This window comes from Haliotis cracherodii, unplaced genomic scaffold (genome assembly GCF_022045235.1).
Source record: "Haliotis cracherodii isolate W230 unplaced genomic scaffold, xgHalCrac1.p SCAF_1, whole genome shotgun sequence".
Taxonomy (NCBI): Eukaryota; Metazoa; Mollusca; class Gastropoda; order Lepetellida; family Haliotidae; genus Haliotis; species Haliotis cracherodii.
Window position 1 is genome coordinate 78414295 of NW_027266264.1, and position 18244 is coordinate 78432538.

The 18244-nt window shown below is 39.9% G+C and overlaps 1 protein-coding gene across 1 annotated transcript in view; it reads right to left on the bottom strand.

The window, feature by feature from the left end:
- LOC139457843 (probable E3 ubiquitin-protein ligase HERC1) overlaps positions 1–18244 on the bottom strand; it is a 63163-nt gene that overhangs the window by 36949 nt on the left and 7970 nt on the right. Inside the window, exons 7-29 of the mRNA XM_071239194.1 lie at positions 16941–17037; positions 16339–16482; positions 15618–15745; positions 14316–14460; positions 13773–13944; positions 13327–13461; positions 12644–12809; positions 12244–12369; positions 11827–12012; positions 11135–11290; positions 10355–10487; positions 9681–9869; positions 8747–8947; positions 8392–8571; positions 6927–7041; positions 4965–5218; positions 3953–4075; positions 3618–3692; positions 2989–3080; positions 2809–2875; positions 1932–2197; positions 846–1043; positions 262–382 (exon numbers count right to left, since the gene is read on the bottom strand). Coding sequence (XP_071095295.1) covers positions 262–382; positions 846–1043; positions 1932–2197; positions 2809–2875; positions 2989–3080; positions 3618–3692; positions 3953–4075; positions 4965–5218; positions 6927–7041; positions 8392–8571; positions 8747–8947; positions 9681–9869; positions 10355–10487; positions 11135–11290; positions 11827–12012; positions 12244–12369; positions 12644–12809; positions 13327–13461; positions 13773–13944; positions 14316–14460; positions 15618–15745; positions 16339–16482; positions 16941–17037 — 3469 coding nt within the window. The remainder of the gene's footprint in view (positions 1–261; positions 383–845; positions 1044–1931; positions 2198–2808; positions 2876–2988; positions 3081–3617; positions 3693–3952; positions 4076–4964; positions 5219–6926; positions 7042–8391; positions 8572–8746; positions 8948–9680; positions 9870–10354; positions 10488–11134; positions 11291–11826; positions 12013–12243; positions 12370–12643; positions 12810–13326; positions 13462–13772; positions 13945–14315; positions 14461–15617; positions 15746–16338; positions 16483–16940; positions 17038–18244) is intronic.

Below are 18244 nucleotides of genomic sequence, written 5' to 3' on the forward strand. Positions count from 1 at the left end.
TGCTTAAACCATTATACCATTAAATGTTACCCCATTCAAATCTGCCCATGAAAAATAAAAGCATGTTATTGAGAAAAAAATAATACTATCAGATAAGTTAAATGGATCATTGTCTGTGTGATTCATTACTGATTTGAATATAAAGCATATCAATCAGATATCTGATGTGTGACCAATCTGAAATCCGAAAATAAGGAATCCTACTTGATGCCATTCATACAAGAACGACAGACAAAGACATGTAGATAAAGACATACTCACCCTCCCCTAGAACCTCTGACTTGTATGTGTCTATGAGAGATGCTACAAGAGCTTCATAGATCCGATGAACAGCCAACTGTATCTCCTGCTGTGTCTGTGAACGGGCTACCTTAATACCATCCTGCACAAGAAGAAGCCAAGGAATATTAACACAAAATATCAAATTGTGATATCATCTCCATATAATATTGTTCAATAACAGTTGCATCATCACATGGTAAACTAACTGTTAACTAACTGTTAACCCTTCTCGCCCCCCATGGGCAGCATGGGTTGTATACTCCCCAGGGAACTGAGAACATAATGTTTTGGGCATGCTTTATGTTGTGGATTTGGCGCATTATGAAAATGCACATCATTATCATCAGTGTGAGTGAGTGAGTATGGTTTTACACCTCTTTTAGCAATATTCCAGTGATATCATGGCAGGGGACACAAGAAATGGGCTTCACAAATTGTACCCTTTTGGGGAATCAAACACTGGTCTTCAGTGTGACGAGTGATCGCTTTAAGTACTGGGCTACCCCACCAACCCTTATTATCATCAGTAGTGCAACATGGGCTGAATGCACAATGGGAGTGACCTGGTAGTGGTAGAGCTGAGTGCTGGTGTTGAGGCCCTCAGCTGGCAGTACGAGGAGACCGAAGCAGCCGGCCAGCAGCTGTAGATGAGCTGAGTTGAGGAGAGTGGTGGTGGAGGAGCTGTCTGAAGTCAAGTTCTCGTACTTCTCCTTCCCAGTAGATAGCAACTCTACAACCTGGTTTAGCGCATACAGCCTAGACTGAAGGAAGGCAGATAACAGGCTTTATTAGACGGTGTCTGAAATACTCTGACTTAATTTTAACACTTATCTCTTGCAAAAGTAAACAAGATAAACATAAACAAGAGATCCCCCATTCACGCTGCTTAGTGCTCATTGAATCTTTAAGGTTTCTACCGCCATCTTTTGCCTCTATCGGATAAGGATAGTATCTCATCATATTCTAGGCTCCCAGGTTGATTGTACACAACTGTTTATTTTGTTACATACTACCTCGAACAACGGAAGAAAAATAAAAAAAGGCTGCCCGTCCACACTATGTTTTCAAAAGCCAGTGCCTGAGAACAATTTAAAAAAACAACTTTAAGCCTTACTTGTCTTACTTTATATTTTGTGTTAGCCTAAATTTATTTTGTGTGTTCTGAGACCATTACACTAAACAAAGTGAAGCTGCTTGGAACTATACATTTGTCTGACGTTTGTGGTGGTTCTTAGATTTTCACAGGCATCTCTAATAATGCATGTACATCAGTCATGATTAAAGTACAGATTCATAGAAATAAATATGGATTGACTAGAGTTTTCGTCTGGACAATCAGGCCAGCTTTACAGAAATGTTACTAGCCCAATTAAAAAGTCACTTACATTTGTCCAGTGGGCAAGCAGCTATTTCAAACACTGAATTATAAGCCCCAGTTTGACTCTTATCAAACCATACAATCTGTACGGACATAAGACTACATTGATGAGAATCGAATAGATTATTTGTTACCTGTATCAAATCAAATCTTCACTCATTCAGTCCTTACCTCATTTAGTTGTTATGGCATTAGATACCCATTTCAGCTTGTAAATTTCATTTTGAAAAAGTTCCATTCATTGTGAAATGTTTTTAACTGCAAGCCTTACCTCAGCTCTGTTCTGTTGTAGGTCCATAGCCTGCCCCAACACTGAGATACTGACACTGAGAGCTGCTGGTTCTGTTTCCTGCTTATTGGCAGAAGATGCTAGCTCCTCTCCACACACAAACTTGCCGATCTCTTCTGTGATGTCTCGGTGTAGAGAGACCAGTGAGATGTGATGACCAGATGATTTCAAGTCTTCCAATCTCTCCCGCCGCCATCGCATACGCCTCAGTGTCTCCTTGACTTTCTGCAGAGATCCTACATTCCTGCCTAAACAAACCATGCCACAGATGTCTTATACCTGAACGCTACTGTTTCAGATTTACATCTCTTCATCTTATGAAGCCAAGCCAGGGACAGACACAGCCACTAGTCTGTCAGTGTGAGACTAGTGAAAAAACCCAGATTAGTTATTTTCTACCAAAATCTAGCTATATCATATAAACTACTAGTCCGAAAGGATCTGCTCCTTTGGGGGCAGACACTGTTGGTCAAATCCAACTCGTCCAAATTGAGCTGCAGACTAGTTGTATTTGACCAATGGTGTCTACCCCTGCCTACCATATACAACAGATTAAATATTAGAGAGAGATGGACGGTACACTTGTAAATCTCACTTGTGAATACATCAATCTTGCACCTTTCCATGTTAAATATCCTCTATCTGCATTATATGCTTAATGCTTTTGATGTCTAAACAAAACATATACTGCCATAGGTATGTCATCAAAATGCAAATAACTTATCTAAAATGCTTAATGAGAATTGTGAAAAAACACTGTTAATAAAACAAAGACATAAAATTCAGTCTTGGACTTTTAATAGCTTAAGTATATATTGTGAAGTGATGTCATAAAGGATGTAAGAAACGTGTGACATACTTTTGGCGGTGTTGAAGTTGGGTGTTGCTGTTCCATCTCGGTCCCTTACTCTCAGCGATAGCTCCTCCTGCAACAGCAGCAGCATACATTATGCAAACAATCACACTGGCATCATTCCCTAGCAATACAATAAGGAGTGGTAGTGGTCTCAGTGATTTGCTGAAAGCTTGAATTAATTACCTGAGCCTCACTAGAAGCAATCTCTGGAAAGCTTCCTCTTCTAGCCACTCGACGCCCAGGAGACAGCAAGGTACTCTTTTCTGATGCACTGTCTGAAAAAACAAATCAATGAATTGAATAATGCACTATTTTGGAGAGAGTGAGTGAGTTAGGTTTTACCCGCATTTGAACTGTATTCCAGTTATATCATGGCGTGTTAGCTTAATGTGAGAGGAAAACCCAAAATGATGCAGGTCTCAGACGTTTACCACTTGGTGAAACAAACAAGCACGGGTGTGGTGCTAACAAACCTAGAACCATATTCGGGGGAACCAGGGCAAACCCAAGGTCATAGGTTTCTGACATGCACAAGGGACATAACTGTTCAGCAATTTGCAGTGCCTTATAATGAGAGGGACACCTTTGCCCTTGCCCTATTAAGGAATGAAACCTTAAACAGCTTATTGAAGAGAATTGACTCGCTTGATAAAGGTACCTGTACCAAACAATTGCATTGAAAGAATCAAGAAGATGAAACCCATGTCAACTCTGCCTTCATTAACACAACAGCCTCTAAAATGTCACTTTAAATTATAAAACTGTTCACAGATGAATCTGGAATACATGTGGCAGTCAAACAGCAGAATCACCTGATATTTCCTCTAGACTCTCCTGTCTTGCAGCGACTGACTGTGGTTGTGACTGAGTCAAGTGGTCTGACTCATCTGGAAAGAACAGAACAAACCATTAACAACCAATCTTAGTGTCATCAGAAACTAAACACAAAATGTTTGATTAAAGTTATACATGATCATGAGTGAATTTGAGTCATCCCTGCTTTGAACAGTATTCCAGTTTTATCATGGTGTGTCATGTGCAAGGTTTTTTTATGTTTACCAATTCAGAAGGGTTCTATAATTTGGAAGAGGGATGATACATTTTGGTGCCACATTATTTAAAGTTAAAGGTTACAATAACAACTTACCTGAAAATGATCTGACTCCTAACAGTAGGAAGACACATTTCTGTAACACTGTCAGGCAAACATCTTCATAAGTTATTGGTGCGGAGGACTGTTTGCTTCGACAGCTCTGACTGTCTTCATCCTCTGCATATACACAAATTTTTAAAATATATTTGTCTGTACCTAGCATATGAAAGATGTATTCTATACATCCAGGTAACTCTCAAAAGCAATACAATGAGTTTCATATGTAACATCAGTCTTTTGTTTTTTAGGTCAACATATTACTATCTTCTTATTTAGCCAGTCTTTATTTCATTACTGTTTGTTTGTATGTTGCTTAACATCGCACTCAGCAATATTCCAGCTATATGATGGCAGTCTGTAAATAATCGAGTCTGGACCAGACAATCCAGTGATTGACATCATGAGCATCGATCCATGCAATTTGGATACGATGACATGCATCAACCAAGTCAGTGAGCCTGACCACCTGATCCTGTTAGCTGCCTCTTATGACAAGCATTGTTGCCTTTTACGGCAAGCATGGGTTGCTGAAGACCTGTTCTACCTTGCATTTTCATGGGTTTCATTACTGAAAAAGCACTTGTAATAATACAGACGAACACTTTCCAAGTTCACGAAGTTAATTTGACCCTGCAATTTGATCAGACTTTGCTAGTTACTTTTCTTGGAGCAAAATACATGGGACAAGTTTACAGTTGAGGTTAAAAATATACTCTCTGATTGATAATTGATGTGTATTTGCCATCTTGATTGACAGTCATAATAGAATGATGTTACCATGGATACATTAGATCACGGAGGAGGTAATTTGTACAGCGTCAGTCCATTATGACACAACTAAAAAAATTGACTTTATCTCAGGATAAAGTACAGTTGGCACCTTTGATCATATAACGAAGCATCTTAGAACACAGTGTAACTGGCTATCAAACCTGAATTTGAAGTGAAATGTTGTGCCATAATCTCTACTGGTGTAGTAAGCAAATAACAAGCAATGTGTGCCTACCTGACCGACCTTCACTGTCATTTCTCTCTGCGTCAGACTCGTAATGTTCTGAGATCTCCTCCCCAATCTGTGTGAGACTTGACTCAATGATCTCCTCTGTTACTGGTCTCTCTGGCTTGTCATCATCCCTCTCCCCCTGCCAGATCTCCTCCCTCACAGGCCGAGGGGTGCTCCCGCGGGGCAACTTGAAAGACACCAGCTTGCTTCGTAGTCGGTACACCAGCTGGTACAGCCCAGTCAGGTGTTTGGAAGGACTGGAAAAAATGTGAACAACACATGTTTTCTAGGTAAGAGGGAAATAGGGAAAGAGAGTGAAGCTCATCTGGATAAGCAGTCAACAGTTCAAAACATCAGCAAAGACAGCCACAAATTGTGTCTCCTGATGGGATTTATTTTTCTCATGCCAAACAATTTCTTTCAATCCATATTGATGCCTTTCATCAAACAAACCCCTATACTGATGACAAACATTGAAAGAAGTATAACAATATTCCAGTCTGTTATATCAAAGACAAAAATTCAGACACTAGAATGTTACACCATTTGCAGATATAGGACCAGCTCTATCACCGGCCTTCCTGTAATCATGACCTAACCTATTCATATGAAGATATAAAGCTTTCTACATGAGTGTCTGTCAGATGCCATTTCGACAATGGTAGACACAAGTGCAGTAATCTGTTTCCTACACACCCTAAAATTACACCATTTGAGCTTTGAATTGATGCATAGATTGTCTCAAGATTAGAGTCATGCTCCGGAAATGGACACTTGAGAGTGATCCCGATGCCATTTGGTTCCCTCGTCCCATTAATCTACACGATACCGATTGGTGAGGAATGAGCCGATATGGCGCGAACTGAAAACGGCTTCAGGTGTCAGGCATCAGACGTTGAACTCGCGGGTGTGCATTAATGACATGGTACTTCATAATTCAGAAAAGTGTGGTAGGGAACACCTTACGAATAATGTGGATAGGAGTTAGGAACGAGCATAAGCATGGCTAGCGATGCCACAAGGGTGAGTCCGCTTTGGAATCAGTACTGAAAAAATGTAGCGGGTAAAAGTGGCATGTGTGAATGTTTCAAGCAGCCAAAATATTCGACACTAAACCATTTCATCCTGCTTTCTCAACGTTTTTGTGAGAAGAATATTAGGAGCTGCTATAGAATCTATTATAGCCACTAAACAGGCACATAACCCTGACGATCATAAAGGGATGATTGATTGTAAAGGGGATCCAAGGGCTAAGGATAGAGTCTGGGGTAACCAGCAACATTTGGATGTGTTCAGTGCCAATATATTGTACCTAATAAACTGAATTCCTAATGAAAATGAATTAAAAAAATTTTTTTATGTATATTTGTTCCTATTTATAAACCATTTTAGTCACTTGAATTACGAAAAACTGAAAATAAAAAACATATTGAAAATAAAAGCGCTTTCATACTCAACATCGCTGGGCTCATTCAATGACATTGCATGTAGAGATGATACATCACTGAGAGGAGCTTATGCACACTATATGACCCCTGACGTCACACGGCATTGTTTTGCCGATGTGACTGGCAACAAAATACTACAAATTACATCATAGGAATTGTGACGTGTTTGACAAATTTGTGGAACTGATTCTTCTAAAGTTAGGCCACTTAAAAATGTGATAAGATATGTTCCAAAGAAACAGAATCTCGCTTGTATTTCTTAAAATTTTAAATGTAAAGGAAAGACATTCATGCATTGATTCTTGAGCTAATTGTTTGAAGCCCATGCATACAATATTTACTTCTGATCTAGTGTGAAAGCTTATCACGAACATTACTTAAAAGCAAAATCAATTGAAAAGGATGCAGAATAACATGTTCGTGATGGTACACTCAAACGTTCTTGGTGCAGCCTGTTCTTGTCTTTTCGACAAAAACATTGTAAAGTTGCATTAAAGTAAGACAATTGAAAGCTAACCTTTCCAATTCAAATGCTGCTTTGGCTTGGTTCGTGTGCTTCAGCAGCGCTGCCAGGTAGAACCTACTGACTGTATCCAACAAGGACTCATTGTTCAGTTCACAGGTATCAAAATCTGCAATCAGAGAGGGACAAGTGAGTGAGTTGGTTAATGTTGTTTCAAGACTCAATCACCAGGGTTCCAGCTATAACAAGGAGGACTGTAATTAATCGACTTTGGGGCAGGAAAACCAGTGGTTGTCACATGAGGCGGTTGGGATATGATGACACCCAATCAATCGGAAGTTCGGTATAATTGGCTCTTACAACAAGTATGAGGGGATGGGGACCTATCAGAAATGGTGATCTCATTGAGAACATTCACTGTCAACTGCTTAAACTGGACATCCATTTGAATTAGAACAAGAGTTTGCCACTAACCTGGCTATATCCCCCGCCCCTGTTGCAGAATTTATGACATAATTGAATCTAAACAAACCCTAACCTTTTTTAACCGAGGTGGAACTTGTCATGGAAATTGTGAAAAAAAGATGAGTTTGGAACCATGTCCATCTTGTTGCCATGGAAACGTAAAAAATAAATATTTCTAAAATTTCTCAATAGCAGAAGGCACTAGTTCAGCATGTACCCGACAGACCTGCAAAGTTTGATGAAAAAACATTAAACGGTTTATGAGTTATGCTCCGGAAACGAACCCTACCCTCACAGAACCTAAGTCCATCTTGTTGCCATGGAAACGTAAAAAATAAAAATTTCTAAAATTTCTCAATAGCAAAAGGCACCAGTTCAGCATGTAGCTGACAGACCTGTAAAGTTTCATGAAAAAATATTGAACGGTTTATGAGTTATGCTCCGGAAACGAAACGTGACGGACGGACGGACAGAGCCCGTTTCTATATCCCCCGCCAACTTCGTTGGGCGGGGGATAATAAGTATATATTTAAGTAGTGACAATATGTTCTTATCACTATACCTAATTATAATACCAGTGAGTTATCCATATTACCCAACAAGGGAGAATGGCAAAGATGGGCCAAAACTTATTTTATGTGTGTGCGAGCATGCGTGCCTTTGTCTGTGACTGTACCTGTCTGTGTGTGGGTGTGGGTGTGGTGTGGGTGTGGGTGTGGGCGTGGGCGTGGGCGTGGGCGTGGGTGTTGGCAGTATGTACTGGGTGCCTATTCTAACCTGAAACCTCCAAGAAAACAGTATAATCTCTCAACTGCTTTAACTGGGCATCAATTTCCATCATGCTAAGTACATAGGACCCGTGAAGATCCATGTTAGAATTGGTCTTCAGCAACCCATGCTTGTTGATAGAGGTGAATGTCTGGTACAGACCGCCGCCTTAAAGCTGTAATATTGCTGAGTGTGGTGTTAAAACAACAAAGAAAGTGTACGGAGTAGAAGTAGGGACAATACATAAGTACATTCATAGAATGAAATGATGACACAAGTTACGCACCCTGGTATTCTGCATAGTCCACCATCATGCTCCACACATGCTGCACAGGCTCTGTCTGATTTCCAAGGCTGAGGTCAAGAAGAAGGGAGGTAACTGTGTCCAAATTCAGATCAAAGTTAGGCTGGACACTGTTTGTTCTACATTCAAACACACTTTCTTGGATTGCACTTGATATCTTCTCTGAAAACAAAACAACACAACATAACGATTTCCTATGAAACATCGAACCCAGAACATTGTAGTGAACATATATAGACCACCAGTAACACCTTTGGCAACATTTTCTCACAGTTTACAAAATACCTTGTCCAATGTTACTGCCTGAGAAACAATTGTTTGTATTCATTGCCCTCACCTAGATCCAACTGAGACATTTCCAGCCCATTACTGAAGAGTCTGCTCTCAAGCCAGTATGATGACTCCGTCTCACACTGAGAAACAGGTGCTCCCAGTAGCATACCGCCAATACAGTGACCAACAACAAGGGCACATGTCCGCTCCATGTCCACAACCCAGCACCAGTGAATTTCACTCCCTCCTCCTGATGTACCCCCACCTGATCAAAACAAAACACATTAAGTCCTATTGTGTACACAAGCAAGAAAACATAGTTCTTAATTCTAAAAACACAATACCGAGGACTTGCATGAAAGATAATTACATAACAGTTACATCTAAGACATGTATAATTTACAAACACTAGTTCAAAGTAGATAGATACCACATCCAAATGTTGCTGAAAATAGACGGTGTAGCTGTTCATATAGAGTTGGCCTACATGTGTGAGTGGACAGGGTCTGCAGTTGTAATGGTTTGGTTTGTTTAACGCTGCACTCAGCAATATTCCAGCTCTATGATGGCGGTCTGTAAAGAATCGAGTCTGGACCAGACAACCAATGATTGATATCATGAACACCGATCCACGCAGTTAGGATACAATGACATGCATCAACCAATTCGTGAGCCTGACCACCCGATCCCATTAGTCGCCTCTTACGACAAGCATAGTCGCCTTTTATGGCAAACATGGGTTGCTGAAGACCTATTCTGCCCCGTATCTTCACGGGTCTGGTATTGTAATGAAAAAAGATCATGGTTAACAATGGCTCACTACAACAAGCATAGATAGATCATACCAGAATTGATGCATGGCATCATGTTATGATAAAACACAATCAACTCATGCAGTGCCATCCCTCCAGTAAGAACAACTTCAAAAAGTTATGATGAACTAAGGTAATGAAGAACCAAAAATGCAATAAGTATTTTCAAAAATCCAAATGACTTACTTCTGTTGAACTCCAGCTCAATGTCCTCCAGCCTCTGTGTCCCAGGGAGGATCTTACTCAGCTTGTCCAGACAGGGTAGCAGAGAGAGTATCTCATGGAGAACCGGCACCATCATGTCCATGGGGAGCACCAGCAGTGAGTGGAGAACATGAGTCAACATCCCACCAGCAGGCGAGGCCAGCAGCAGCTCTGAAACACACAAACAGTTAGAACAGACAAATATTACTTGTACCAGCTACACCGGAAACTAAAGCTCCGTATTAGATCATGAAAACATCAATGATAGAAGGAACATATCAGGAAATTGGGCTGCAGGCACCAATTCAGGAAGCAAAAATTGCAGCCTTGTACTCTATTCTCACTTCTTCTGTTTACAATCTTTTTCTTGTTACTTAATGACAATGAAGTCTAATAACAGTTCTCTGATACTTTATGCAACTCACATTGAAAAGCAGTATAGCTAGTACCACACATACTGAGGACACTCTGAGATGGCATTTGATTCTTGCTATCACCAAGTCATATTAATACTGATCTGCCTTTGAGGAGAAAGCTGCAATAAGTGCCCAATCCCTTTGTATTTTTTGGACAATAAAATATGTTGAAATAAATTAATAGCATTCAACAGTCAAATATCTTGCATGGCCTAATGGTATGTAAGACATACTGCTGACCTTCAACTTGTGTGGAGAAGTGTTGATTTCCTTGTCCCTGCTGCAGTGCCTGTGTGGCCTGAGATAGGATCTCCCCACACACAGGCAGGAGTAGAGACAGGTGGTGGTGCAGCAGGTTCACCACAGGCACAATCTGGAGCATGGAAACACACTGGCCATCACGGATACCACTCAACATTAGAAATTGGCATTGGTACTGTAGTCCTTGCCATACTGCCCAATGGTTGAGGAATCATAAGAACTAGTAGAAATTTGACATTTTTAGGGGGTTTGCTATATGTTATCATTACAAGGACTGGTGGACTAAATATGCTAGTTTGAACCGCTGTCAGTGCATTCATATCTTAACCCAGTACATCCGGGATACACAAACAACATAAGGGTTTGAGAATGATCTGAACACTGAACTTTCATCATTGTCCTATGGATTAGTAATCACAACAATCAGATGTTAACTATCCCAGATTTCCCAACAGTTGTCTAACCTTGTCTGAATTAAAATTAAGTCTGCCACATTAGAAACTAGCCTGAAGATTAAGTTGAGTAAGATTTCTTTCCATAGAAGAAAATACATGCGACAAAAACCCTTCAAGAAATCTTTTCCAAAAGCAAAGTCCACTGTATGAGCAGGTGTTCATGAATCACTATAAAATAGCTCTACTAACAATGGTCAATATATCATGCTATATTAACACCACAGTCTGATGACAATACAGACAACTATGGGCTAGTAGACAGTATATTCTATGGTATGGTATTGTTGATGATGATGCCACTAACCAGGCTTCCCTCTGCAGCTTTGCTGAAGCAGAATGCCAGCAGGTGCTTCTGAAGGGAGGATAGTAAGCTGTGTAGGTGGGACGGAGGGGCTCGGTCAGGGCTGCCTTCACTGCTCTTCTTGTCACTGTTCTTAGCTAGTTCATTCAAGGTCTTCTCCTGTTGAAAACCATGGCACTCATGTGTAAATATTGCAGCAAGTTCTGCATGGTAAGTAGCAATGACAAGAAATACTAACTGAACATTCTCTAATCAAGTCAGATAGTAGAGTGATAATGAGATTACTCTACTTGATTATGGATAGGATGATTTTCAAAATGAAATTTGAGTTTATTTACTGGATATTTGCAAAGCCCAATGGGGATGCATATATGAGAACTCAATTAAATCTGTGTCTTGGCTGACTGAACATCACTATGTTCTGATAGCTTAGATTGTTGCTCATGTTTTCAGTCACTGGTTTGCCATGTCCTGACCCAATTACTTACAGGCTGTGAAATAGCTGGAATACTGATGACAGTGATGTTAAACACCATTCACACATTTACTGTTACTTCTGGGGGTATGCATTTCACACTAAGACCCTGGTTGGATATCCAACATATCTTGATTTAGCTTGAATATTGCACAAAGTGGCGAACATGATACTCGCTTGCTCACTGTTACTAATAACTGAAAATTTAACAATGACTTACAGTATGAGAAGCTAGGTTTCTGAGGATAGTTTTCATGAGAACCTCTGCTAACTGCAGATCTGATGTGGCAGACTCAGAAACTTTCTCAGTTATATTCTTTGTGTCCAGGGCAGTAGAAAATCCCAACACAGAAGCAATTTGTTGATTGTCTTGGAGGCTTGTCAGTATGATACCAAGCTGCATCCTCTACAATAAATCAACTTATCATTAATACCACTTAAAAATTTAAAAGCATATACTTGACAAAAAGTGACAGAATATATAAGATTTGATTCAAATCAAAATTTAAACAAACTGAAAGTGACCATTTGCTGAGAAGTTTTGCCTGCAACAGAAAATTGGCAGCAAAGTTGAATAGCTGGGCTACAAGTTCAGGATTGTATTATAATGATAGTCCTATACACAAGTTATTCCCACCTGTCCCCGAGTGAGTGTCTCCCAGCTATCTGGCCCCTGGGGCAGCAGTGAGTGTAGCAACTCCATCCTCTCCCTTAAAGGTGGCAACAGCAGCGACGCCCCTATCGATAATGTTTCTGACACAGCCTACAAAATTATCACATCATAAAGACAAAAAAGAAAATATTAAGTTTGAGAACATATGAACATACATTTGAAACATCAATTATTTCAAAAAGTAATAAAAAGAATGAAAAGCACATTTGGCTGTAAATATTAACAATACCCACAAGAACTTTGATTTAAGTTCAACATGTTCAAATACAAATAGTATGCCCAAATCACTGGTATGGTAAACATTGATGTCAATCATGTTATTGATGAGTTAAAAATCATATGCTAAGTTGAATGGTTTTGGTACCTCCTGTACAAGATCTGGTGTGCTTGTGTCCATGAGACGGAAAAGAAGATTGCGCAGTGGACGTGTCTCCCTCCCCAATATGTCTGAGCCAAGTCCTCCAGCCAGAGCCAGTGACAAGTGGGAGCTGAGCAGCTTCAAACACATCAACACAAAGTGATGGTGTTCCCTGAAGAAAGCATCAATACATCTATACATGTGTTTCTCTGAAACCAGTCAACACATCAAAGCATCTCTGACCTGATGGGTCATCATTAGCTAATAACAAAAAAAATCATACGATACACTGGAGATACTCTTACAATTTGATTATTGTTTTGAAAAACACCATATATACATATCATATTCAGTGAAAGAGAACAAGACGTACAGCGGCGAATGAAAATATTTAACTGTAATCGCTAAACAAATTTGGAAATGGTTTGGTTTGGGAAAGGGACTTGAAAATCATATTGGAGGGATTTTTCCTAATCTAGATATTAACATGACACAATTAACTGATGGTTCTGTACATTTGACCAGTGATGATACAGTGAACCCTGTTTACTCTGAACGATCTTAGTACTACGACCATCCTATGCTTTAACATAAACTAAAAACAGTCTTAGCAATAATATACATTGTGCTTTAGGTGTCCATAAGAATATTTCACTGGCCAGTAAGTCATACCAGACTTGATTACTCACTCTTTGCTTGGGAATGGTGCTGGAGGTTCTACACTGTCAAAGCCATCACAGTATCTCTCAAGGAATGTTCTCAGTAGCATGAAGGTGTGTTCCTGCAGGTCGATGCAGAATGGGCGATGCCAAGCAATCACATGTCTGCAGATTGATTCACATGCATAACTGACAGGCACAAACATTTTGCACAATAAAGGTTATTTTTATCTTGAAATCAACGCAATATTCAATCATTCTTTTGTTTCAGGGTTATCAGTTTTCCACTGATATCTGATATCAATATTCCTCCAGATACTCATTACTTTTACAGAAGTAAAATGCTTGTCTCGATACAGGACAACATATCGAGTATAACCATTTATACACTTGATGTGATAATTAGAAAAGTGTTTCGTGACAATCAATAGAAGTAAATATCAACATCCGTCCTCTCATTACAGCTGCTTACTGACCTGTCAAGTGGCAGTGCTGTCCATGCTATGCTGTGAGAGGTGCCTGCAGATATCTGCTGTATGGAGACACCCTCCACTCCTATCACCTTTCGCGGCCGAGTGATGGGACTCTGTGCATGTCCCTGGCCACACTGACCCATGGCATTGTTACCCCAGGCATATACTTCATTGTCTGGACAAAACAATAGTTGTTTCAGACAAGGCTCAACATTAATGTACAGTGATGAAGGTACAGGAGTGAGCGAGCAAGCGAGTATTGTTTTACGCCGCTTTTAGCAATATTCCAGCAATATTCCAGCAATATTCCAGCAATATCACGGCGGGGAACACCAGAAATGGGCTTCACACATTGTACCCATGTCGGGAATCGAACTCGGGTCTTCGGCGTGACGAGCGAACGCTTTAACCACTAGGCTACCCGACCGCCCCGAAGGTACAGGAACAAAACAACTATCATGAATACAGTAGTATTGTGCAATATATACATTGTTCAAATGTTATGCGTAAATATAGGAGTCAAATGATATTTCATAAGGAACTGACCATGAGCAAGGGCTAAGCAGTGACTGTCTCCTGAACAGATGTCCACCACTCTGATATTCTGGAGGTCCTCGATCAGATGAGGTCGCAGTGCAGTGAACTCCGACAGTCCGCAGCTCAGACAGGATCCACTACCCCAAGCATATACCTACACAGTAGCATTGCATAAGGATGACATATGTGTAAACATAGGTTAAATCATTTCCAGATTTATATAAATTTGGGCAAGTGTTGAGAATAGTTTAATGTCTTATACAGCAATATTCTAGCTATAATTGAGTCTGGACTGGACAAACCAGTGATTGATAATACACAAATGAACACAGGGGGTTCAGAATTGTATGTAACCTATTCTAATGACATGAATCCCAAATGTTGAGTATTTAATAAATGGGGGACTAATTAAGTTACTGTCCACATGAGAATTGTAACATCAACATGACTAGATTGATACTTCCGGAGATAGATATGTTTTATATGAGCATAATACTGAATCACCCCAAGCATGTTGTTCTATGTATCAATGTACCATTGTGATCATGAGAATTAACAAAATATGCATCAATTCGATGCTAAAGTGATGCAATTTGAAGGTGTGCAAGAAACAGATTACTGTTTGTGTAATACCAAAACATGTGCTTATGTACTCTCGGAACACGTTTCTAGAACAAATATTGAAAGCTCTCATCATCCCTTGGCTTATTCAATGACTTTGCGAGTGGAAATGATAGATCACTGAGAGGAGCTTATGCACAGTCGATGACCCCAGCAACCTTGTTGCTAGGCTGACGTCACATGGCATTGTTTCCTCGAAGGATCTTGCAACAAAATTCCACAAATTACGTCATCGGGTATTGTGACGTGATTGTAAACTTTGAGGTGCTAGGCCCCGTTCCACGAGGCCATCGTACTGTAGCGCAATGACCGTCGTTGGTCTAAGTTAAAGTATGTGAGTTGTGATAACCTTAATGCTACGATAATTTTGTGGAACGGACGCCTAAATTCTAAAGGTGGGCAGTTGTATGGTATTAAATTCATACGTTTCAACTTTTGACGTGTTTGAAGTATTATTGTGTTAAACTCAATTAGATTATGCCGTGGATCGTGTAGGTGTCAGCCTATTCACACTCAACAGTATAATTCTAAAAACGTTATAAATGGCAAGTAATAAATAAAATACTAAACTCACTCCCTGCGAGTCAGATACCACAACTATTCACTCGTTTCATAAAAATGGTATTACACGGGAGTCAGTTTAATATTCTATATGTATCAGGTCTGTTGTATTATAAGACAATGTTGCACCTGTCCTGTAGAGGTGAGAGCCAATGAGGACTGACTGCCACATGCAACCTTCCTGATGTACATCCCAATAAAAGCTTCGATCACTTTGGGCTTATACTGACGATTCATATCTCCATGCCCAAGTTTGCCTGTGGACAAGAAATCAAACTGTAGAATGCTGCGATAGATTATGTTTACATAGAAACACATTATTTAATAACAAATCCTTTCAAAGAGAAATAATTTGGATTTGTTTGTTTGTTGTTTAATGCCGCACTCAAAAATATACCAGCTATATGACGGCGGTCTGTAAAGAATCGTGTCTGGACCAGACAATCCAGTGATTGACATCAAGAGCATTGATCCACGCAATTGGGATACAATGACATGCATCAACCAAGTCAGCAACCATGTCCATCCAATCCCATTTGTTGCCTCTTACGACAAGCAAAGTCGCCTTTAGGGCAAGCAAGGGTTGCTGAAGACCTATTCTACCCTGGATCTTCAGGTCAAATAATTAGGAATTTTAAGGGAGACTAGCCACAGCAAATTGGAAGTCCTGGCAAGTTTCATTCAAGTCGTTCAAACATTTAATAATTATGAGTACCCCGGAACCCTAATTCTATGGAGACAAATGTCTCAGTTCCATAGTACAGTCCCTCTTTAGTCTCCATCTCACACTTAATGTCAGTATTTTGTATAATACTTCCAAAGCTAGAATGATCCTTCTGAGATTTCATACCATTATCTCCTCCTCCAAATGACCAGACAGTCTTTCCATCCTGTGAGACAGCAATAGTATGAGAGCTGCCACAAGCAACCTGCCCCACACCTGATATGTCCTTCACATGGCGTGGCAAACTCCGGCTAGAACTATCTCCGTGTCCTAGCAATCACAAATGTTGGCTTCATCATATAATCTAGATGTGCACTGATTGTGATCACAGTTATAAGAATAACTTGGCATTATACATTGTTTGAATTACCTATATGTGAACTATTCTACCACCATTCTAAAGTCGTACATTTGCATTTCAAAACTTCTGAAGAAAAGAAAAAATACCTCAGCTATCAATGATCAGGATGAAACATAAAATGTAAAATCAGTTCTATTTCTAAAATAATGGAATGTTAATTCTTGACTAACCACATCTCTATTTGTGCAGAGTAACATGAACAATTAACATCTGAAAAAACTAATCTCATTTTAAACATGAACTTAAATCATCACAGAATTCATACAGGATGCTCTTCCTATGTAAATTTCCTGAACCTGTATTAAAAAAATATAGAAAGATAATTAAACTATGTTAGCATAATTAAAGTCCAGCACTTTTCACATACCAAGCCTTCCATAGTCTCCCTCCCCCCACGTATACAGCTCCCCATCCTCCGTGACAGCAGCACTGTGTCTGTAGCCAGCTGACACACATTTCACCACCTGCAGCACAAACACCATTTGATATTCTGACATTATGGCTGTGACATATCATGTTCGTAGTGCCTAATATAAAAGATGTAAAAAATTAATTTTAGGATAAATTGTATATTTATATACTTATCCCATCCTACGCTATGCATTTATTCTTTCGATCCTATGTGGCAATGTGCTTGAATAAAGTTTCCACCTTCTAAAAAACAATTCACCCGAACACACCCCAGCATCACTATGGTCACCACCCAAATTGGGTCACGCACAACTCTTGTACCACTCATTGAACATGTGATCACGCTAGGTACCTCATTCTCTTTCTAGAGCCAACAGGCTAGAGGAGCTGTGATGTGGGGATGGTCGGACGGACAAAAAATGTGTGAGATAGGATAAGTATATGAATATATAATTTATTGTAAAATGTACAAATTGTTACAATTATCCTTTCTCACACTATGCACTTATCCCATGGTTGGATGGTGGGGCGCAGATAATCTAGCCTGTAGGAGACTACAACCATAAGATATACACAAGGAAGCAGGTGCTGTCCAGTGAAATAAACAAATTATGTAACACTGACTGAAGTAGTAAGACAAAAACTCATGAGCAGGAAAACACACCAAATAAGTGATACAATCCTGATAATTTAATGAAACGCATGAGATCGGGAATAACATGCGGGACCTGTTTACATGTATGCCATTTTTACATAAATGACCCTGAGCTGTAAAGGACAAGCAATACAGTGTACAACTTAAAAATAATTTAGAACGACTCCAGCCAATCCATTCAAGAGAACAGGAGACATCTCTATTTCCCCTGGTTCATAGAGTGCACCTCCTCGGCATCTCTTTTATTGCATCGTCAACACTATCAATCAGGCCCGAGGAATTGAAACATGCTAAGACGAGAAGAGGAACGATCAACAATATCCACAAAAGGGATCTTTGAACCAATACCTGTCAACACATGTACCTGACAGAGGTAAAGGAATAACAGCTACGCCTTGCAGCAACTTGCTGGATGAATACCGAAATTTCTACAGATGAGCAAATCCACCTTCCAACTGGGTGCTCAATCAGGTCATCCAAGAAGCTGCTTCTTTGCGAATCTTTGACCATTGATCTAGAAGAACAAACATCTTGCCCAGGTGGGTGTTGAAGAGGGCACTGATAAACTGGAGTCGTTGAGGGGGAGTTGTCTCAGTCTTGCCAAT